This window comes from Agelaius tricolor, unplaced genomic scaffold, assembly GCF_023055355.1.
Source record: "Agelaius tricolor isolate 1412-34295 unplaced genomic scaffold, bAgeTri1.0.p SCAF_4, whole genome shotgun sequence".
Taxonomy (NCBI): Eukaryota; Metazoa; Chordata; class Aves; order Passeriformes; family Icteridae; genus Agelaius; species Agelaius tricolor.
The window spans coordinates 12,503,878-12,521,018 of NW_027269264.1; the positions used below are offsets into that span (position 1 = coordinate 12,503,878).

Sequence of the window (17,141 nt, forward strand, 5' to 3'; positions counted from 1 at the left end):
GGGGCGATCCCGCCCTTTCCGCGCTGCTGCCCGGCGTAGGCGCGGTGCGGAGCCGCAGCTGCTTGTCCGCCTTCACCCATGGCCGACATGGAGCTCTTCAGTACCCAGCAGCCGCAGCAGCCACCCGCTGGGAACGGGATGCCCGACGGTGGCGAGGAGGATCCCGCCGCCGCTTTCCTGGCGCAGCAGGAGAACGAGATCGCGGGCATCGAGAACGACGAGGGCTACGGCATCCTGGAGAACGGCGAGGTGCCCGAGGCACTGCAGGGTCCCGAGGGCCTCGGCGCGGGTACGCCCTGCGGGGGCCGTGGGTGGGGCGGGGGCTGAGGGGTCTCGGGTCCCCTCGTCCCTCGGGGCGGCGCGGCCGGGCGGGGGCGGCGCCGGCGGGACCCTCGCTGTGCCCCTCGCGGGGCCCGCTGCCCGGGGCTGGTCCGAGGGTGGGTCGGGGCCGTCCGCGCTGCGCCGCAAGGTGAGCTACCTCCCTGCTCCCAGGTTATAGTTTGTATCACCTGAAGATGCCTAAGCCGTGCCTGTGTCCTAATGAGAACGGTGATGATCTCGTCTAATCCAGGAGCCTGTCTGAAGGAAGGCTTCTGAAAGCTGAATAAATCCGCCACTTGCATTTCTGTCTTCAGCGGGGGTGATCTTAGTCTTAAAGCATAAGAGGAGTTAAGCTAATGTTTAATTTTACTAAACCTTTAGCCTTTGTTCCTTGGTAACCTTTGTACTGAATGTAGCAAGCCCGACACTGCAGAACCCGCGTTTGGAGAAGGGTGGAACTGAGTGTTGAGAAGTATGGATTATAGTCTAATGGTGGCTAAAGCAGCCCAAAATAAACACTTCTCCTTTTGAAAGGTTTTAACCGAAGCCCGAGTGGAAAGGGGTTGATGTTGCAACACTCTCAGAAGACTTTGCTTCTACTTATCACCAGGGCCAAATACATACTGGGGACATATTTGCTCTCATGTGACTTCCCTTTGTCACTGCAGTAGGATGCCACTCTCCTTCAGACTGAGTTGAATAACTGCTCCCCAGTTCATTGTTGGAACATCTTTAGAATTAAGTCTTCATTTTGCAACCTGATATCAGAAATTACTGATGTATCTTATGTATGAGGGGGCAGGTTTGTAGTATTTCAGTCAATAAAGCTCATCTAGATAAACTGCGTAATGGAGACCTTCCAGTGCTTATTTGGAGGTAGCACTGCTCTTAACGTCAGCTCACTCATAAGTTCCAAAATATATGGATTACATACTCCTGAAAAAAAAGGTATTTACTGGGGACTGTTTTGTTCCAGTATAAGAACTTGAGGGTAATTGTTATCAGAACACCATCCTGTTTTGGTACCATACATAATTTGACTTCCGTATTCTATGTATAGTGCAGAAACAGACACAGTGGTCACTTCCCTTCTTACTTTCAGAAGCCTTAAACAAACATCATGCCTTACATGGGCTTTATGTTCCAAACAGACTCTGGAACATTAAAGCAGCTGTTTGAAAACTATTTTAGTTGAAAAAAAATAATCTATCATTGACCTTGCCCACAATATACTGGAACAACTAGAAGAGTATGTTCTCTACATACATGTAATGATGACTATTGCAAAGTGTTTCCTTGTCAAAAAGTTGATTTGTTTAATGCTTCTAGATTAGTTTCTCACTAAGAAGTAGTTCTTAAACTGCCTTTTAAGCACTTTTTCTGAAGTCATGTAAGTTGACTTGTCATGAAGTGCAAAAGGGTTATTGGAGAACTTTAGGAATAAGTTAATAAAATAATAAATATGATAATATGATCCAAGGATCTGGGAACCCTAGGCAGGAACTGTATGTCATCTTGCTTCCTTTTATGCCCTGGGATTGCATTTATGCTCTTGCCTGTTAAATAGGCATGGTAGACGATGCTTGTGGACTTGTGGTGGCCCTGTTTTTTAACAGAATATTGATCTCTGTTGACTGTCAGAGCCTGTACTTGCTCGCTCCATGTTAAAAAGAACAGACTTCAGCCATGCAAGATGTACTGGTTCAGGCATGGTGACAAATGATCTAATGACTTCTTTTGCCATTTGTGTTAGACATTTCTTATCATCTGATCAGTACCTTAATAAATATCAGACAGTTGTAGTCTCTGGCATGTTAGCTCATTAAACTCTTCTGTAATTGAGTAGGTGAATGCAAATTTCTCCTTGAAACAATGCAATTTCTTATGTAAATCCTTAAGCATAATGACCAGGGATTTGTGGATTTACTTTTTTTAACCGTAACCTTTCTTGAACTCCTTATTTACAGGTCTCTTGGATAAGTTCTTTATAAACACTGGGCCAAAACTAATAACTTGGGCAGCTCTCAACTGAAGTTTGAAGATCTTAACTTCAGATACAGTCACAAACAGTCATCAGCTTCTTGAAATAACAGTTTTAAGAATCACAGTTTCTCATCAACAGTCTTTCACTTTCAGTCTCTTGGTAAATAGTTAGACAAATACATAGACAGAAGTGAGCTTCATGAATTGTAAATATCATTATTGGGAATTCTGTTAATTGTCGTAGTGGTGGATACTGGGTGAGTATGGTGGGAATGGCAGAATGCTGCCAGGCTCGTGCGTCTCACACAGTATCATTTCATGTTGCCATGATCAGGGTTGGAATACTGATCCAGGCCTGATCCAGTAGGCTATTCATTATGTAAATAGCTATGCCATTCAAGCTGTCTGAGCATGCAAAAACCTAATCTTATTTCCCTTGGAAGGTGAAGCATAATCCCTGCTCCAGAAAGCAGAGAGTACTGTATAAATCAAGTAATGGAATGCTGTTGCTTAGGTATGGGTAACATGATATCTTATGACATTTATTTTTCAGTGATGAATCAATGTCCATGTATTTGCAGTGAGATTCTCTCAATAGTGCGTCTTGAGGTTGTATTGGTTCAAGAGCAAGAGAGAGAGAGTTCAAGGGGAAATGTGTGGTTTCTAGATCCTGTATGCCAATACAAATCATCCTGGCTGTTTGGCAAGTAGCTTCTTATGGGGAATTTCATTCAAAGACAAGCAGTTATATATGTTGAAAATCATGCAAATACACAATTTTAGTGTAGGCTGACTAGTCTCAGACGTTGCTTTTACATTTTCACGCCTGTAAGTTTTATATGAACTTGACTGAATTATGTTTCTCTTATCTTCGAAAGATGTTCATGAGCCTCTAGCAATTAAGAAAATTAATTGTGTCTGGTGGTTTCTCTAGGTACTTCATTTAATAGCCTTTCAGGAGCTGAGTATCAATTTGCTTCAAAATTGTTTAGGAAAGAATTGATCCTCCTGTCTCTGTAGTTAGCACCACAAACAGAGTTCTTGTCTGGCTGTTGATTTTTTCTTAATTGTTTGAACAGCCATTGATCTGGGTTTTGCTATGCAATCAGCGTCTGAGGCTTCAGAGCCCCATAAGACAGCACTGATAAAGGTATGAGAAAGGAATGGTATCTGTCAGCTTGTGTTAGTAATGCATTATTATGAAGTCAGGACAGAAAAATCTTTTTTCGTTTTGTTTTGTTTTCAAGAGAATACTAGTGGAAATGTACAGAAGGTGGAAATTACAGAAGCTGTTAGATTGGAAAATTATAGAAGCTGTTATGGCACAGTGTTATTGCAGATGTGTTTTAATTCTAGCCTATTGATTATATTGAAAATGAGGGAACTCATGGGTTTTGATAGGACAGCAGATTAAACTAAAACACTGGAAAGAAGCACTCTTCCTGAGCTGCTTGTCTTTGTTTTGCACACAGGCATGAGGATGAGTTATGGCTAGAAAAATTATTTCTTCTCCAGCTTCTTTCATAACTATGTAAACAAAAGTTTTATAAATGATCCTTCTTTCTTATCATGTTATGGGTTAGAAGTAGGTAAAATTAAAGCATGACTGTGCCTAAAAGAAAAAAGGATGGTAAACTAGACCTTGAGTGGTGAAATTACTTAACCTGATGTCAGAATATATTAAACTTTATGTTCTTCTGTTCTTTAACTAGAGCTGCTAACCTATTGAAAGTAGCAGCACTTAGAGTACTTATTGTTTAAAAGAGATGCTGCAGGTAACTCATAAAAAATACTTCTATTTTAAAAGAGTGTGAGAAAAATGTTTCAGTGTACTGCAAAGCCCTGCCTCTGATGTTTCAGGTAACAGTCCACTTTTGCATTGAGGATAAGACTTTAGAGAGGCTGGTGAACAAGGCTAAGCTAACTTCCTTTCAGGCCAAGTGATCCTGAGTGGTAATAATTATAGTAGCAGCCTTCAGAATAGTTAATCATCATTGTGATAAATCTCTGAGGCCATATATTGACTTCTAGGACAGAAGTGACAAAATGCTTTTTGTATTTATCTTCAAATTCCCCAGCCTTTTCTTTTGTGAGCTGTAGTAAATGTGGAGGGCATTAATGCTAGCTTTCTATTTCTGGCAAGCTTGGGTGTTGTATCTCCTGGGAATGCAAGGCAGCTGATATGACTTATCCTCTCCAGACTCTTTCAGACTCTAAAAGGTATCTGTGTTGCTGTATGAATGTTCATTATTACCATACTGTCAGCATGTGTTGCAGAACTGTAGATGTTTATATGTTTATATGTGTTCATTGCAACAGTGCCTTAAAAATAAAAGTTTATCTTAAGTTCAAAAGCAAACAACAAGGAGTGTGGATCATTGGTAACTGAGATGGTTCTAAATATGTGGATTTTAACTTCAGGAGATACAATACTATGATAGAATTGGATGGACTCTGAAGCCAGTAGAGGAGTCTTGTTGTTTATGGCTGCTGAAAATGTTATGATGGCACTAGCAGTATTTAGGCTTTTTCTGTGGGAAGCTTATGAAATTGCATGTTTCTGTGAACAGAAAAATCTGATACACAACTAGCATTGGTTACTGATATGAAGGCTGGCAGACAGACAGTTTTTCTGTACTTTATACTTAATTATACAAGCGTGAAGACTGGAGAGCTGAAATGAAGGAATGTTTGACTATTGGTATTGTTGCCGTTAGCACACTTGTATTGGCATATGACAGCATGCTGGTACATTTCTGTTTCCTCTTCTGCTTGAGATTAGCTCAGTCAGCATGCTGACTCTGCAGCTTAATTGCAAGTTCTAGGGAGCTCAGAACAGATGGGAAATTTGTTCTAATACTGCTAATACTTTTAACTTGGGTGCCCTCTGGAAACACTTAGTTCAATTTCTGTTAGTGGCTGTTTCTGTGCAGAACAAAAATGGCCCTTAGGCAAACCTATGTGTTTCATCTCAGGCACAGCCTTAAACAATGATGTTGTTCCTTTTACCTGCCAGCCTGAGTAGTGAAGACTGTAATGAATATTTTTTGGTGTGACAAGAAAAACATATTATCACTGTTCTTGGAAGCATCCTCAAGATTTATGAGCCCTCTCACCCAGCTGGTGACTGTAGTCTTTTTAAAGGCCTCCTGTACCTTCCAGAGGAGTAGGAATCCAACAAAGTAGCAACCATCTCTCAGTTATGGGAGTCTAGTTATACAATATAGTTTCTCATAACTGAAAAGCTATTTTTTCTTAATTTGAGTCTTCCCCTGCAAAAGTTAGTTACTATGTTCTTGGGGACTAGTATTCTCCAACTTAACTGCCATTCTTGAACTAATGAATTTACAGTCCTCTACATAACACAGTTTATGATTGCTCTTCAGTTCACTGATAAAGGAGTATGAAGAAATTCCTGTGTGCCATTCACTAGAACTATGAAACTGGTGCATACCTAGCTGCAAACAAGAGGACACAGCAGCATAACTTGCATAGTTTTAGGTCAGTCAGCTATCTGTTTTTAAGACGGTGGTGCAAAATAACGTGATTTTTCTGCTTACTTTTTGGTATAGTCACTTCTTTCACTGAGGGTTGTATTATGGTGGACACACTTTTGTGTGGTAGATTTATCCATGGTGATAAGAGAGTAACATGAGTACTTGGTATAGCATGCTGACAGATGTTATGTAGCGCTGCTCCAGAGAGATGCCCTGCTGAGACTTAGCAGTTTCTGAAAATCTTGGTGTATTTTGTATAGTCCAGAGATTTAAATAGTTTCAAAAACTTAAAGGTTTGACTCACACCTGATATTTGTTCCCTACGGCTGTGTTGCCACTGTCATTTCAGAGATAATAATGCTGCAACTGAATTAGGAGCTATCAAGCATGTCATCACAGATGGTAGCAGAAAGGTGACTTTCCTAGGAATGTCAGCTTTATCTCTGAGCTAATTAGGAGATAACAACAGTAGGATAAGAATTACCAATTGTTGGCTGCAGCATTGTTAATCTTCCAGGTAGACACTAAAAAACTGGTAGTCATCCTTCTTAACTTAAGAACAGATGTATAGTAGTCAGCTTCTAAGAGAGGGATGACAAAGTGGGAGTAGCTTTAGAACACAGTCTGTAGCAGATTCTCAGCAGTATCAGCTCTGCTTTTTGTGTTGTTAAAAGCAGGATCTCATGATGAAGAAATGACCTTGTATTTCTGGTTCTGCAGAACAGTGTCTCACTTGGTTTTTCATGCCTGTCCAGAAAAGTGCAGGAAGAAGGAAGTGTCCCTGCAGGGTATCAAGTAACATTCCCTTTCACAACTTCCACATTACCTACTTTAGTAAAGCCTTCCATACAAGTTACAGAAATCAGTAAATCTGGCTGTTCTATCTTTCTCAAATGACTAAACAAGTCACCTCTTTACAGATGCCGTTGATGGAGTGGTTAACGGGGATGTCTATCAGGTAAGATAGAAGTATTCTGTACTTAGAATGTGCTGTTCTACTGTGAGAACTTTACCTTAATGTAGACTAATACTTCCTATTTCTTGCCTTTAAAGTAAATTTGTCTCGTATCTGAGGAGGGTCTTCTGTACTGGTAGCTCATCTCGTGGAGTTGTCAGTCTTCCTAATTATGCCCATCCTCTGAACTTAGAGGCCACATAAAGCAGCAGTTCATTTTGAAATGTGGCTTAACAGTATGTAAGCACTGTAAAGCAGACTTAGGCTCTGTGATATGACTTTACATTGACTTACACTGGCTGCTAAGCTGAAAGTGTGCTCAGATTACCTAGTTTAAAGTAGAGTTTTCAGATTTGCTTGCTCTTTAAAGATAATTCATGCATCCTAGTTGTCTTATTATCAAAATAGTCTTACAAGGAACGGACTGAAAACATTATACATTTCTTAGTGACATGAAGATGCATGAAATTAAGCTTCTGGCTAAAAAGCTCAATCACAGTATGAAAGCATGTTAGACAGCCACGATAATGACAAAAGAAGGAGATACCTGCTTAATTGGTGTCAGGGAGGAAGGAGGCATGCTAAGGCAATCACTTTGTTGTAACTGAATTTCAAGGCATGGTCATTGCCTGGTGTCACAGTTGACTCGTTTGCCTGATTAAATGAATGCTTGGGAAAGAAGCAAGCGATGTACTTCTCCTTAGAGTTTTAAGTGAATGCTGAGCTTTGTGGAGACAAACAGCTTTCACTGCTGCTGACATTCTTATATCCTCAGCATTACTGTGAGATTGATGGGACAACCTGTATTTCACAGGCCCTTTGCTCTTCCTTGTACAAGAGAAGGTAGATTTCCCTTTTTAGGTACCTTGATTTTGTGTTTGAAATTCTAAGAGATCAGTTGCTTTGGCTGACAGAGCTTCCTCTTAATCAGAAAGAAGAGACTGAATGGGCTATACATAACTTAGGTTTTAGCTACCTGTAACTAGCTGGCCCTGCAGCTGCCCAGTTTATTTTGCTTTGGATGAAATGTGAAGCCTGGTGGTGTTGCACCAGCCTAGTGTCTTCTCTTTGCATTGTTCCTTCATTGATTGCTACAAGAAGTCCAGAGAGGGGCAAGCCAAATCTGTGGTCAGCTGCAGTCGACCTGGTACTCATAGGAGTGGTATTCCTTAACTCTGCTAGGGGTAGGATGAAGCAATAAAAGTCATTAAACTTAGAGTATCTTCTGTAGCAAATACCACAATATTCATTAGCTTTGTAAATCTGGTGTATTAATGTTAGCCCTATTCATTTCGAGTCTTTGAGATGTTACATTGTGAAAAGGATGCTAGTACTCTCACTGTTCTGATGATTAAATATTAAAATGCCTCTTGGGTTATAAGCTGCATACAGCAATCCAAATTTTGTGGATATGCAGATGTGATATGCAGATGTCTCTTGAAGTAGACAAATAAGCTGCAAAGAATGTTTTGTACTGCTGTGCACAAAACCATAAAGAAAATTATTTCACAACAAATATTTAAGGTGAGATGAACTCAGAGAATATATGGCCTACAACTGTGTAGTGAGGTACTAGGCATTGTCTTCTGCATTCTGAAGGCTTAGTGCTCTGGCACTAAGTGTTTGTGGCACTTGTATTTCCAGTTGTGTTGAATCTTTGTTTGATCCCTGATTTCTGGAGGAATCCCTGTGTTAATTTCCTTTGATTCTGCTGTGATTTTTTTAATGGTGGAAATGTGTTATAACATCAAATGAATGTGTTATTGGCTCAATTCAAATGGAGTATAATTTTATATAGCTGGCAGGCAGTTATCCGAAATCACTTGTTCTACACAAATGACTTTACTGTTCCTTTCCTCCAAGGAGAGTAATGGTCCCACAGACTGCTATGCTGCCATCTCCCAAGTAGATCGACTGCAGTCAGAACCAGAAAGTATTCGTAAGTGGAGAGAGGAGCAAAAGGAGCGTCTGGAGCAACTTGGTAAGCGTGGTATTTGTTGAGTAACCTAATGTCAGCTCCTCTCAGGCTGAGAGAGGTGGGGGTGTTCTACCTGGAGAAGAGAAGGCTCTGGGGTCACCTTAGAGCAGCCCTCCAGTACCTAAAGGGCCCTACAGAAGAACTGGAGGGGGAATTTTTACAAGAGAGCGTTGTGTAGTTTACAAGGAGGAATGGCTTTAAACAGAAAGAGGGTAGATTTGGATTACTTAGGAAAAAAGTTCTTTGTGGTGAGGGTGGTGAGGCACTGGCACAGGCTGCCCAGAGAAGCTGTGAATGCTCCATCCCAGGCTGAATGGGGTTTTTGAGCAGTCTGGTCTAATGAAAGGTGTCTCTGCCCACAGCAGAGGAGGTGGAACTAGATGATCTTAAAGGCCACTTCCAAATCAAGCCATTCTATGATTCTTAAGCAATAGAATTCTGAACCATGGCAGTGCTTCTTCAGAGTCTTAACGTGCTTCCTGGATGAGTCTTCTAGTAAGCAGACTTAAGACTGGTGTGGGAGTCAGCAAGCAAGTGGCTCTCTCAACCTTTACTTAGAGATGAGCTGACAGAAAATGAAAAGCTTTTTTAAGCTTTGATGATAATAAATACTACAGGCATTAGTAGTTTATTTCAAAGGATAAAGATTATTCATTTTGTAATAGCTGAGGCCATCTGTGGATGGATCTTAATCTAATAACTAAATTAAGAAAATAATGGATTATTAATTAAACTAAATACACCTATCAAATGCAGTGGTACCTACCCATGGACAGTGTCTAAGAGACTACAAACTCATGTGCTTCCCACTTACATGGTGGAGGAGCCTTTGCTTGAAATTGTTAGGACAGGACCTTCTGTAAGATGTAATTCTGGATAAAGCTGACAGTTTCACTCCTCTTTTGTATTAGTTACAGCAGGTGAGGTTGTCCTGAACTGTAGGCTGTGTGTAAAAGTATGTGGAGTGCCAGGTTCCTTCACTTTGTCTAAGCATAGAGGTTTTACTAAGGTTTGTTCTAGCACTGGCATAGCAAGGTGTCTGTTTCTGATTTGAGCAGTTTGCAGACCAACAGATTGACTGAATCTGAGCTACTCTGTAAAGTGCCTATCCTAAACTGAAGTGGACTGTCCCAGTTACGCAGGACAGGAGTTCTGTTCAGCTAATCCTTTGAATGTTTGTAGCATTAAGAGTTCTCCTAAGATTAAATCAGGAAATCTCCTAACCCTTACCTGAGTTGGTGAAGCAAGTGTCTGCACTAGAGTGCACCCTGAACCATAAGTTGAAATGTTTGCGAGATGCATTTGAATACAAACATGACTGACAAAGCAATTCTTAAATCTTCAGATGCAAACTCACGAAAGCAGGAAGCAGAATGGAAAGAGAAAGCAATAAAAGAGTTGGAAGAGTGGTATGCAAGGCAAGATGAAAAGCTCGAGAAAACAAAAGCCAGTAACAGGTAAAGTTTTTCCAGTCATCAGGGGAGTTATGGTTCTAGTTATGAAAATAATTAGGAAGGGAGGTGAGAATACTTCTTCTATGTCCTAAGGCAATAGTCCTTCAGATCATTAAACACTCCTACGACCTACGTTTTTAAGTTTTCTTAGATAATCTAGATTAAATATCCAGGAAGCATTAAGATGATGATCAGGTATTACTGAAGATTCCTTAGGACATGAAGCTTTAACATGGCCAGAAAATATTTTATTCTGCCCACTTCTTGTCATGCTCCCAGCTGCACAGGCCTTCAATGCCTGCAGTTACCTACCCTGAGACTAGCATTCTTAGTTGCTTACTTTAGAACATATGGAAATGGCATTCTAGTTAATCTTTGCTACAGGTAATTTCATTAAATATCTTAAAATCTTTTGCTGCTCTTTTTGGAAGCAGTTCAGAAATTACATGACTCAGTTCTACTAGTGAAAAACTAAATGCTGATTGTGTCTGTAGTGGTTTGAATTGTCTAATTATGGGTCCTGTGGTAGAAAGTGATGACTTGGTTGCTGGAATAGTAAGCTCTTACACTTTCTTAGAAGTTCCCTGTGGAATTTTGACTTCAAGGTACATGACGGTAAAAGTGATAGAACTGACTTAATGCCTCTTAAATCTCTACTTCATTCTAGGTAATCATCAAGACTGCTTTATATTTTGGGAACTCACAGGGTTCAAAACTGCTGTTTGAAACTGCTGTTTTGTTAATTTTGTTTTATTTTGTTAGTTTATTTTTTTGAAATACTGCTTTTCTTATCAAAATAGCCATCAGGTTTGTCTTTATTAAATGAAGTCCTAGGTAGACTACTCTTCTTTCTAAAGGAAGAAAGGAGGCCTACTCCTTCAGAATTATGGATTTGCCACTTCCATAACATTCACTGAGGAATTCACCACCTTTTGGTTGAGTGAAGAAAGGGAAACAGGATTAGTACTGTCCTAGTTGGTGGCCAGAGTTCATGATACCCTCATGGCTTTATTATGGCCAGTGTTTGAGTGCAGGATACGGAGTCTGGAGCAGGGCACATTAAACAGGTGTTGCACAGAAGTGTTTGGCATTCTCATCACCCTGGTGAGATCTCTTGCCTGCTGGTAGTTTCTGTCCTCTGTGAGTAGTCTAATGCTAACATTGGGGCTCTAGTCCTCAACTAGCTGATCTAAACTTCTAGGATGTGGAAGAATTTCTGTGTTGCCCCTCTGACCAATGCTTAATTGATCCATTCCATGTGGTAACTGCTTTCCTGTTACAGTTAGTCTAGGTGATGCAAGGTTAATATGCTTGTTAAAACTGCCTCCAGCTGTGTTCTGTACTTCTCATCCTTATCTCTTTTCTCCTGCCTGCTTGCCTGCCTGTTGGACTACTTGCTACCTAGGGTGGCAGATGAAGCTTTCTACAAACAACCCTTCGCTGACGTGATTGGTTATGTGTATGTTGCTTAACTACTAATTCTGCTTGCTAGTCAACACGATAATAAGCAGGATCAAAAATAGTGCTGAATGTCTGAAGGTGCCTTCTGAATATTTACTTTTTGGACCACTTCTGGTCTGCAGTATTAAGTGCAGTTCTCCTGTATGCAGTGCACAAATCCTAGCATTTTCAGATTAAGTCATGTAGTGTACATAGCCCTGGAATTATGGTAATGACTGGAGTACTCTTTAGACCTAAGGGTTTACAGTTGTTTCCAGGCCAGTGAATGTTGCTTAGCAAGATGCTTTGCTGGGGATGTGGGTTAGTGCCTGCAGTTTCACATGGGTGCTGTATTTAGTCCTTCCACAGAGAAGCAGTGCTTAATTCTGTAATAGGCAGTGACCACCTGCTTTGCCTACATATCAGAAAAATATTCAAGCAATGCTTGCACATAAAGGTTCACAGAGAAGCCAAGGAAGGTGGAGGGGAATTGCCTGACATGAATCAGGGCAGAAAATGTGCATGCATGTAGAAATAGAGAACAGATAGAAAGTACAAGAAGGTGGCATTGAGAAATCAGTGTAAACTGCTGGGAAGACATTTAGGAGTAGTGTAGATGTTTTGCCAGCCTAATAGGTCAGTGAAAATAGAGCTGTGACTTTCAAGCCCCAGTGAGTATGCTAGTTTCTGAGGGGTAGAAGGATTGCAATGTTCATTGGCTTGTTCATGTATTTTAATTTCTTCCCTTAATTTGTAGACTTGAATTGAAAGATGGACATGTCACAGATTCTAAGGTGACACCTTTAGAAGGTGTATTGGTGAGCCGTGTTCTGGCTTTGAGTGCATTAATATTGAAGATTTGGTGTGAAATTGACAGCTAACTGTAGGTAGATGTAAACCAAGACTTGTGAAATGATGGATTTACAGGTGGTGTTTAACTTTTCTGAAATTTCCTGGAGTTGATTTTGTTAGATTTTTACAATAAAACCATTATTGTTATATGTCCAATGCAAATGTGCAGTGTAAGTGCTGCATAATAAAACTGGCTGCCTGTTACCTGAATGTAGGCTAAGCTACTAGTGCATGTTCAGCCAGCTAATCATCTGCATTAAACTCATTCTCATTTTCTATATCTGACTTAAACTTTCTCTCCTTGTTTCTTTTCTTCTCTTCACCTTTAAGCACAAACATAAATCATCCTTGCTACAGCCTAGAACAGTTAAGTAAAAAAAATCTTCACTGCCCTTTAAAAGTGTCATGTCACATAAAGTAGCAGTGTTGTAGTGATCCTTGTCTTCAGTGGTGTCTGTAACCTTATCATCCTTGTGAATATTGCTGAACCCTCATGGGAGAGTCATTTTCACTGCTTTCTCTGTACTGCTTGTTGGAGTAGATGGATTTGGTTTGATCTCTTGATGCTTACTGCTTCTGCACTCAGGCAGCTACCAGGGCCCCACATCATGTAAACTAGATGCTGGAGTGCTATCCCTGCATTGAAGCAATGCTATTGGCAGCATAGAAAAGCCAAAATAATACAGCTGGGAAGCCACTGTACATAATGTACAGTGTACATAATGTGCATAATGTACAAAGCCTTCTTAGAGTCTCCTTAGGGTGAGAGCAGGGGAAATCCATTTGTTCTGTGAGGTGACCTCAAACAAGTAATCTCCTCTGCCAAGATATGCTGTAGTTTATTGCATTCACAAGCATGGGATTCTGACTTAAATTCCTTATGATTCATGCTGCTTCACTACAGCATTGGGAATCATCAGCAGATAGTTTTATGATGGCCTGTAGGCCTTGGGGCTGATTTAAATCCTCAAACAGAATTTGTTTAAGACATGCTTGCAGGCAGTTGTAAATTTCCAGTTGGCAAATGTCCAGTATAAGCCATCAAGCAGCAGAGGCTTAACTATTTAAGACCTGGGCTTTCTCCATAAATAAAATGCCTACAAAAGAAGTACCTTACTTCCTGGAAGCTTGTGTGGTTACTCCTTAGGCAAAGACTCAATACGTATTCTTAAAACCAAACACCTGTATTCCAACATTTTACACAATCCTCTGCGATCCTCTGCACTGCTTGTGCATAGCATACTACTGCAGTCTACTTTCATCTCCAGGATTGGGGCAGTGGGAGCTTACGTGGCCATAATGTCCACAAGCAGCTGTCAGGTCACATTTCTTATGAAACATGCTGAAAGAAACTGCATCCTTCAAGAGGGAAGGAGTTCCTTACATGCTGGGCATTAACACAAGGTGCATTGCATTGCTTTTAGGGCCGCTGAAGAAGCCTTTGTGAATGATGCAGAAGAAGTTTTTCCTGGCACTGAGTGGGAACGTGTGGCTCAGCTCTGTGACTTTAATCCCAAGTCTAGTAAGCAGGCAAAAGATGTGTCCCGCATGCGTTCAGTCCTCATCTCGCTCAAGCAGGCTCCACTGGTTCGCTGAAGCAAAGCTCGATGGAGACACTACAAATGCAATATCTTAACCTTACTCAGAGAAGCTGTGTTTGCAGTAATTTGATTTATTGTTTCAATGTGTATTTTTGGACCACATCATGATGTACCTAGAGCTGATCATCGTTTGATTGCATGTTCTTCCTGATGTTTCCTTTCTGTGTCTGAAATGGGAGAACCTCCAAAACTGTAGTCTCTGTGCTGTTGTGCACCGAGGTGTCACTTCCTACATTACTGATATTAAAGATCTGTTAAACAGCAAAATGTGTTGACTTTGGATGAATTGAGAAGGTTTCCTGCTTCTTTTTGACAGAGGGGGTTTGAATTAAGTGTGAGTAAACATTTCTCTTGATTGCTAGTGATTTCACCTTGCTGGTGAATGTCCAGCCAGCAGTGTTTCTGGTCTGTGCAAGGATGTCCTCCCTGTTTCTTTAAGCTTTCTTAAAACTCTTGAGAGCTTTAGTTGAAAAACTTCTCGACTATCCAATTTGTCACACTAGACAGTAGCTCAAGAAAACTTAAACAGCAGGCTTGTTAAGGGGCTTATCTTGTTCCAGTGGGACTGAGGACGCTGCCTTCTGCAGGTAAGTAGTTGTGTATAATTTTCTGCTGTCACTCTGCCTGTCTATCTGAGGCTCAACACAAAGGAGAGGGCACTGCAGTTAAGACCTTTGGTATTCTACTGCTTATTGTGTTCCACTAGGTTTTCAATCAATCAAAGATCTGTGGTGCAGAGGCTGTTTGGATGTTTTTGAACTGCGTGCTTGTCCTCCCTGACCTTTGCAGACACCTCCTCCCACTAGGGTGGTGAACTGGAGAGTTGGAGAGTAAGAGAAGGGAAGACTTCCTCTTACTGCTGCTCATCTCTAGGTTGGAGCTCTGTCTGCCAAGGTGGTTGAATCAGAAACAAAGTGATCTAGAAAATCTGTGTTCTGCTTCCTTTACTCACTGAGCAGTCACAGGGGCTGTATTCTAGCCTTGCTCTGTTAAACCTTACCTTAGCTGTCTATCTTCTAAAACTAATCTGTTCAATCTCCTATGTTATTCCACCATCTTTATCAAAGACACAGTATTTTAACTACTGTGTAGCATAATTGCTTTAATACCTTTTATGTACAAGCTGGAAGGTTAGTCCAGGTAGTTTGAAAAGGGCTGCAGATACAGACTATGATGGACCAAAGCTCAGAATGTTACTGCACAGCAGCTGTGTCCCTTTGGTGGGTAAGGTAGTCAATAAATGGTTTCCAGTTGGACTGCAGTAGTTAAGCTGTACCTTACTGTTGTCTGTAATGGCTGTACCTACTCTCATGTTTGCAAGTGTATTCACACACTACTGATGGGTGGTGATGAGAATGATAGTACACTACAAGTTTGAAAGCTTGATTCCATGGAAGATTAGGGCAAGAAGTTATCTTCTGAACTGCACAAGGGCATGGCAGGTGAGTCCCCACAGGACTGAAGCACAGGGCAAATCCGTAGAGTACTGATAATCATTCCTAGCCTTGTCTAGTTACGTATTCACCTTGACCGAAAATTTCCTTTTTGCTGCACATTCAAAAGCTCTGAAAACAAAAGTGTTCAAAATGAGCTGATAATTTAATAAAGAAAAGTCCACTACATTAAGTATACAGTCTTTAAAGTGTTATTATTCATATTAAATATGAATTTAAGAAAATTTGAAAGATCAACAGGTTAGAGGGGTTCCTGCACACTGAATGATGGTATGTATTGACCACTACATTTTCCTATCTTACAGAATATTTTATCTGGCTGTGAATGTGGCTTAGAGCTGCGATCCAAGAAAATGGGCAAAGACTTGAATTCAAGGCCAAAGCAATGTTACAGAAGTTAAAGCAGTATTCTATATGCCGGGTTTGCAGAGCTTAAGAATGTGTTTGCAGATTTTTGACATATTTCATCCTGCTGGAACACTTAAAATGCAGCTCTGTGGGTTCTGATTACTTCCAGTAACTGGTGCAGAGATTACCTCTTCTGTCTTAATTTTACATTCAAGTATGCTAGCTCACTGTCTCCTTCATCAGTGCTGTCACAAAATCATAGACTGGCTGTGGTTGGAAGGGACCTCTAGAGGTCATGTGGTTCAACTCCTCAAGCAGAACCACGTTGAGCCTGTTGCCCATGACCATATCCAGACAGCTTCTGATGATCTGCAAGAAGTGAAATTCTACTTCCTCTCTGGGTAACCTCTGCCAGTGCTTGGATACCTGTACAGTAAAGAAGTGTTTCTGATGTTCAGATGGAGTCTCCTATGTTTCAGTCTGTGCCCAGTGTCTCCTGTCATGGCACAAATGAAAGGAGCCCATCTTTGCGCTCTAGTTTCAGGTATTTATATACATTGGTAACATTCCCCTAAGCCTTCTCGTTTCCAGATTGAACAGTTGCAGCTCTCAGCCCTTCTTCACAGGAGAAATGGTGTAGTTGCTTTATAATCTTTGTGGCTCTTTGTGGAGCTCTTTCTGGTGTGCTTATGTCTCTCATGTACTGGGGAGCTCAAAACCAAACACAGCACTCCTGGAGTCAGGACATTTTCTGTGCCTGAGAATTGTTTTATGTACTTAGACCTTGAGACAGAGCAAAGGAATTCTCAGGTTTATTTGGGAAAAATCAACTCCCTTGTCTGTGTTTCTAAACATTGACTTGTTTTTTTCAGAGGTCAGTTCTGTCACTTTCTTTTGTAACTTCATGTGACAGTATTGTGCTACACCTCTGGCCTCCTGTGCATGCTCAATCCTGTTTACTGGCTTTAACTTCCCACTGTTGCTGCTTATCTCCATAGCATTAGTCAGTGGAATCTGGAAAAAAACTTGGACGCTTCCTATCCTGCAGATATAATCCTAGCTGCATGTGTGTGAAGATCTCATGCAGTATTGAGAGAGAAGCTGTGGACTCTTGCTGAATACGTCCTGGTATAGAACTTGCTTTGTTTAGCTTCTGATCAGGTGGCAGCCAGCAGCCAGGCAGTCTGAAGTTACAATGAGCATTTGTAAAGAAGAAGGGGGATGGAGAGGTCATGGGTTCATTGGAAAGCAGGGAGCC

The 17,141-nt window shown here is 41.0% G+C and overlaps 1 protein-coding gene across 3 annotated transcripts; it reads left to right on the top strand.

Moving 5' to 3' along the window:
• CLTA (clathrin light chain A) lies at positions 1 to 14,348 on the top strand. Of its 3 annotated transcripts, XM_071424610.1 has the most exons (7): positions 1 to 289; positions 6,722 to 6,759; positions 8,620 to 8,737; positions 10,080 to 10,191; positions 11,594 to 11,647; positions 12,811 to 12,846; positions 13,905 to 14,348. In XM_071424610.1, the coding sequence occupies exons 1-7, from the start codon at positions 79 to 81 to the stop codon at positions 14,074 to 14,076; spliced, it is 741 nt and encodes a 246-aa protein (XP_071280711.1). In that variant the 5' UTR covers positions 1 to 78; the 3' UTR covers positions 14,077 to 14,348. The 3 variants fall into 3 exon arrangements, with proteins under 3 accessions (XP_071280711.1, XP_071280712.1, XP_071280713.1); XM_071424611.1 differs by lacking the exon at positions 12,811 to 12,846; XM_071424612.1 differs by lacking the exons at positions 11,594 to 11,647; positions 12,811 to 12,846.
• Positions 14,349 to 17,141: the final 2,793 nt, after the last annotated feature.

What these genes read in the sequence shown, in the direction of transcription:
- CLTA (XM_071424610.1), top strand. Translation starts at nt 79, where the DNA reads ATGGCCGACATGGAGCTCTTCAGTACCCAGCAGCCGCAGCAGCCACCC. An exon ending in AAAACAAAAGCCAGTAACAG is followed by an intron (nt 10,192 to 11,593) that starts GTAAAGTTTTTC and finishes CTTGCTACCTAG; the next exon opens with GGTGGCAGATGAAGCTTTCT. An exon ending in GCTGACGTGATTGGTTATGT is followed by an intron (nt 11,648 to 12,810) that starts GTATGTTGCTTA and finishes TTCACCTTTAAG; the next exon opens with CACAAACATAAATCATCCTT.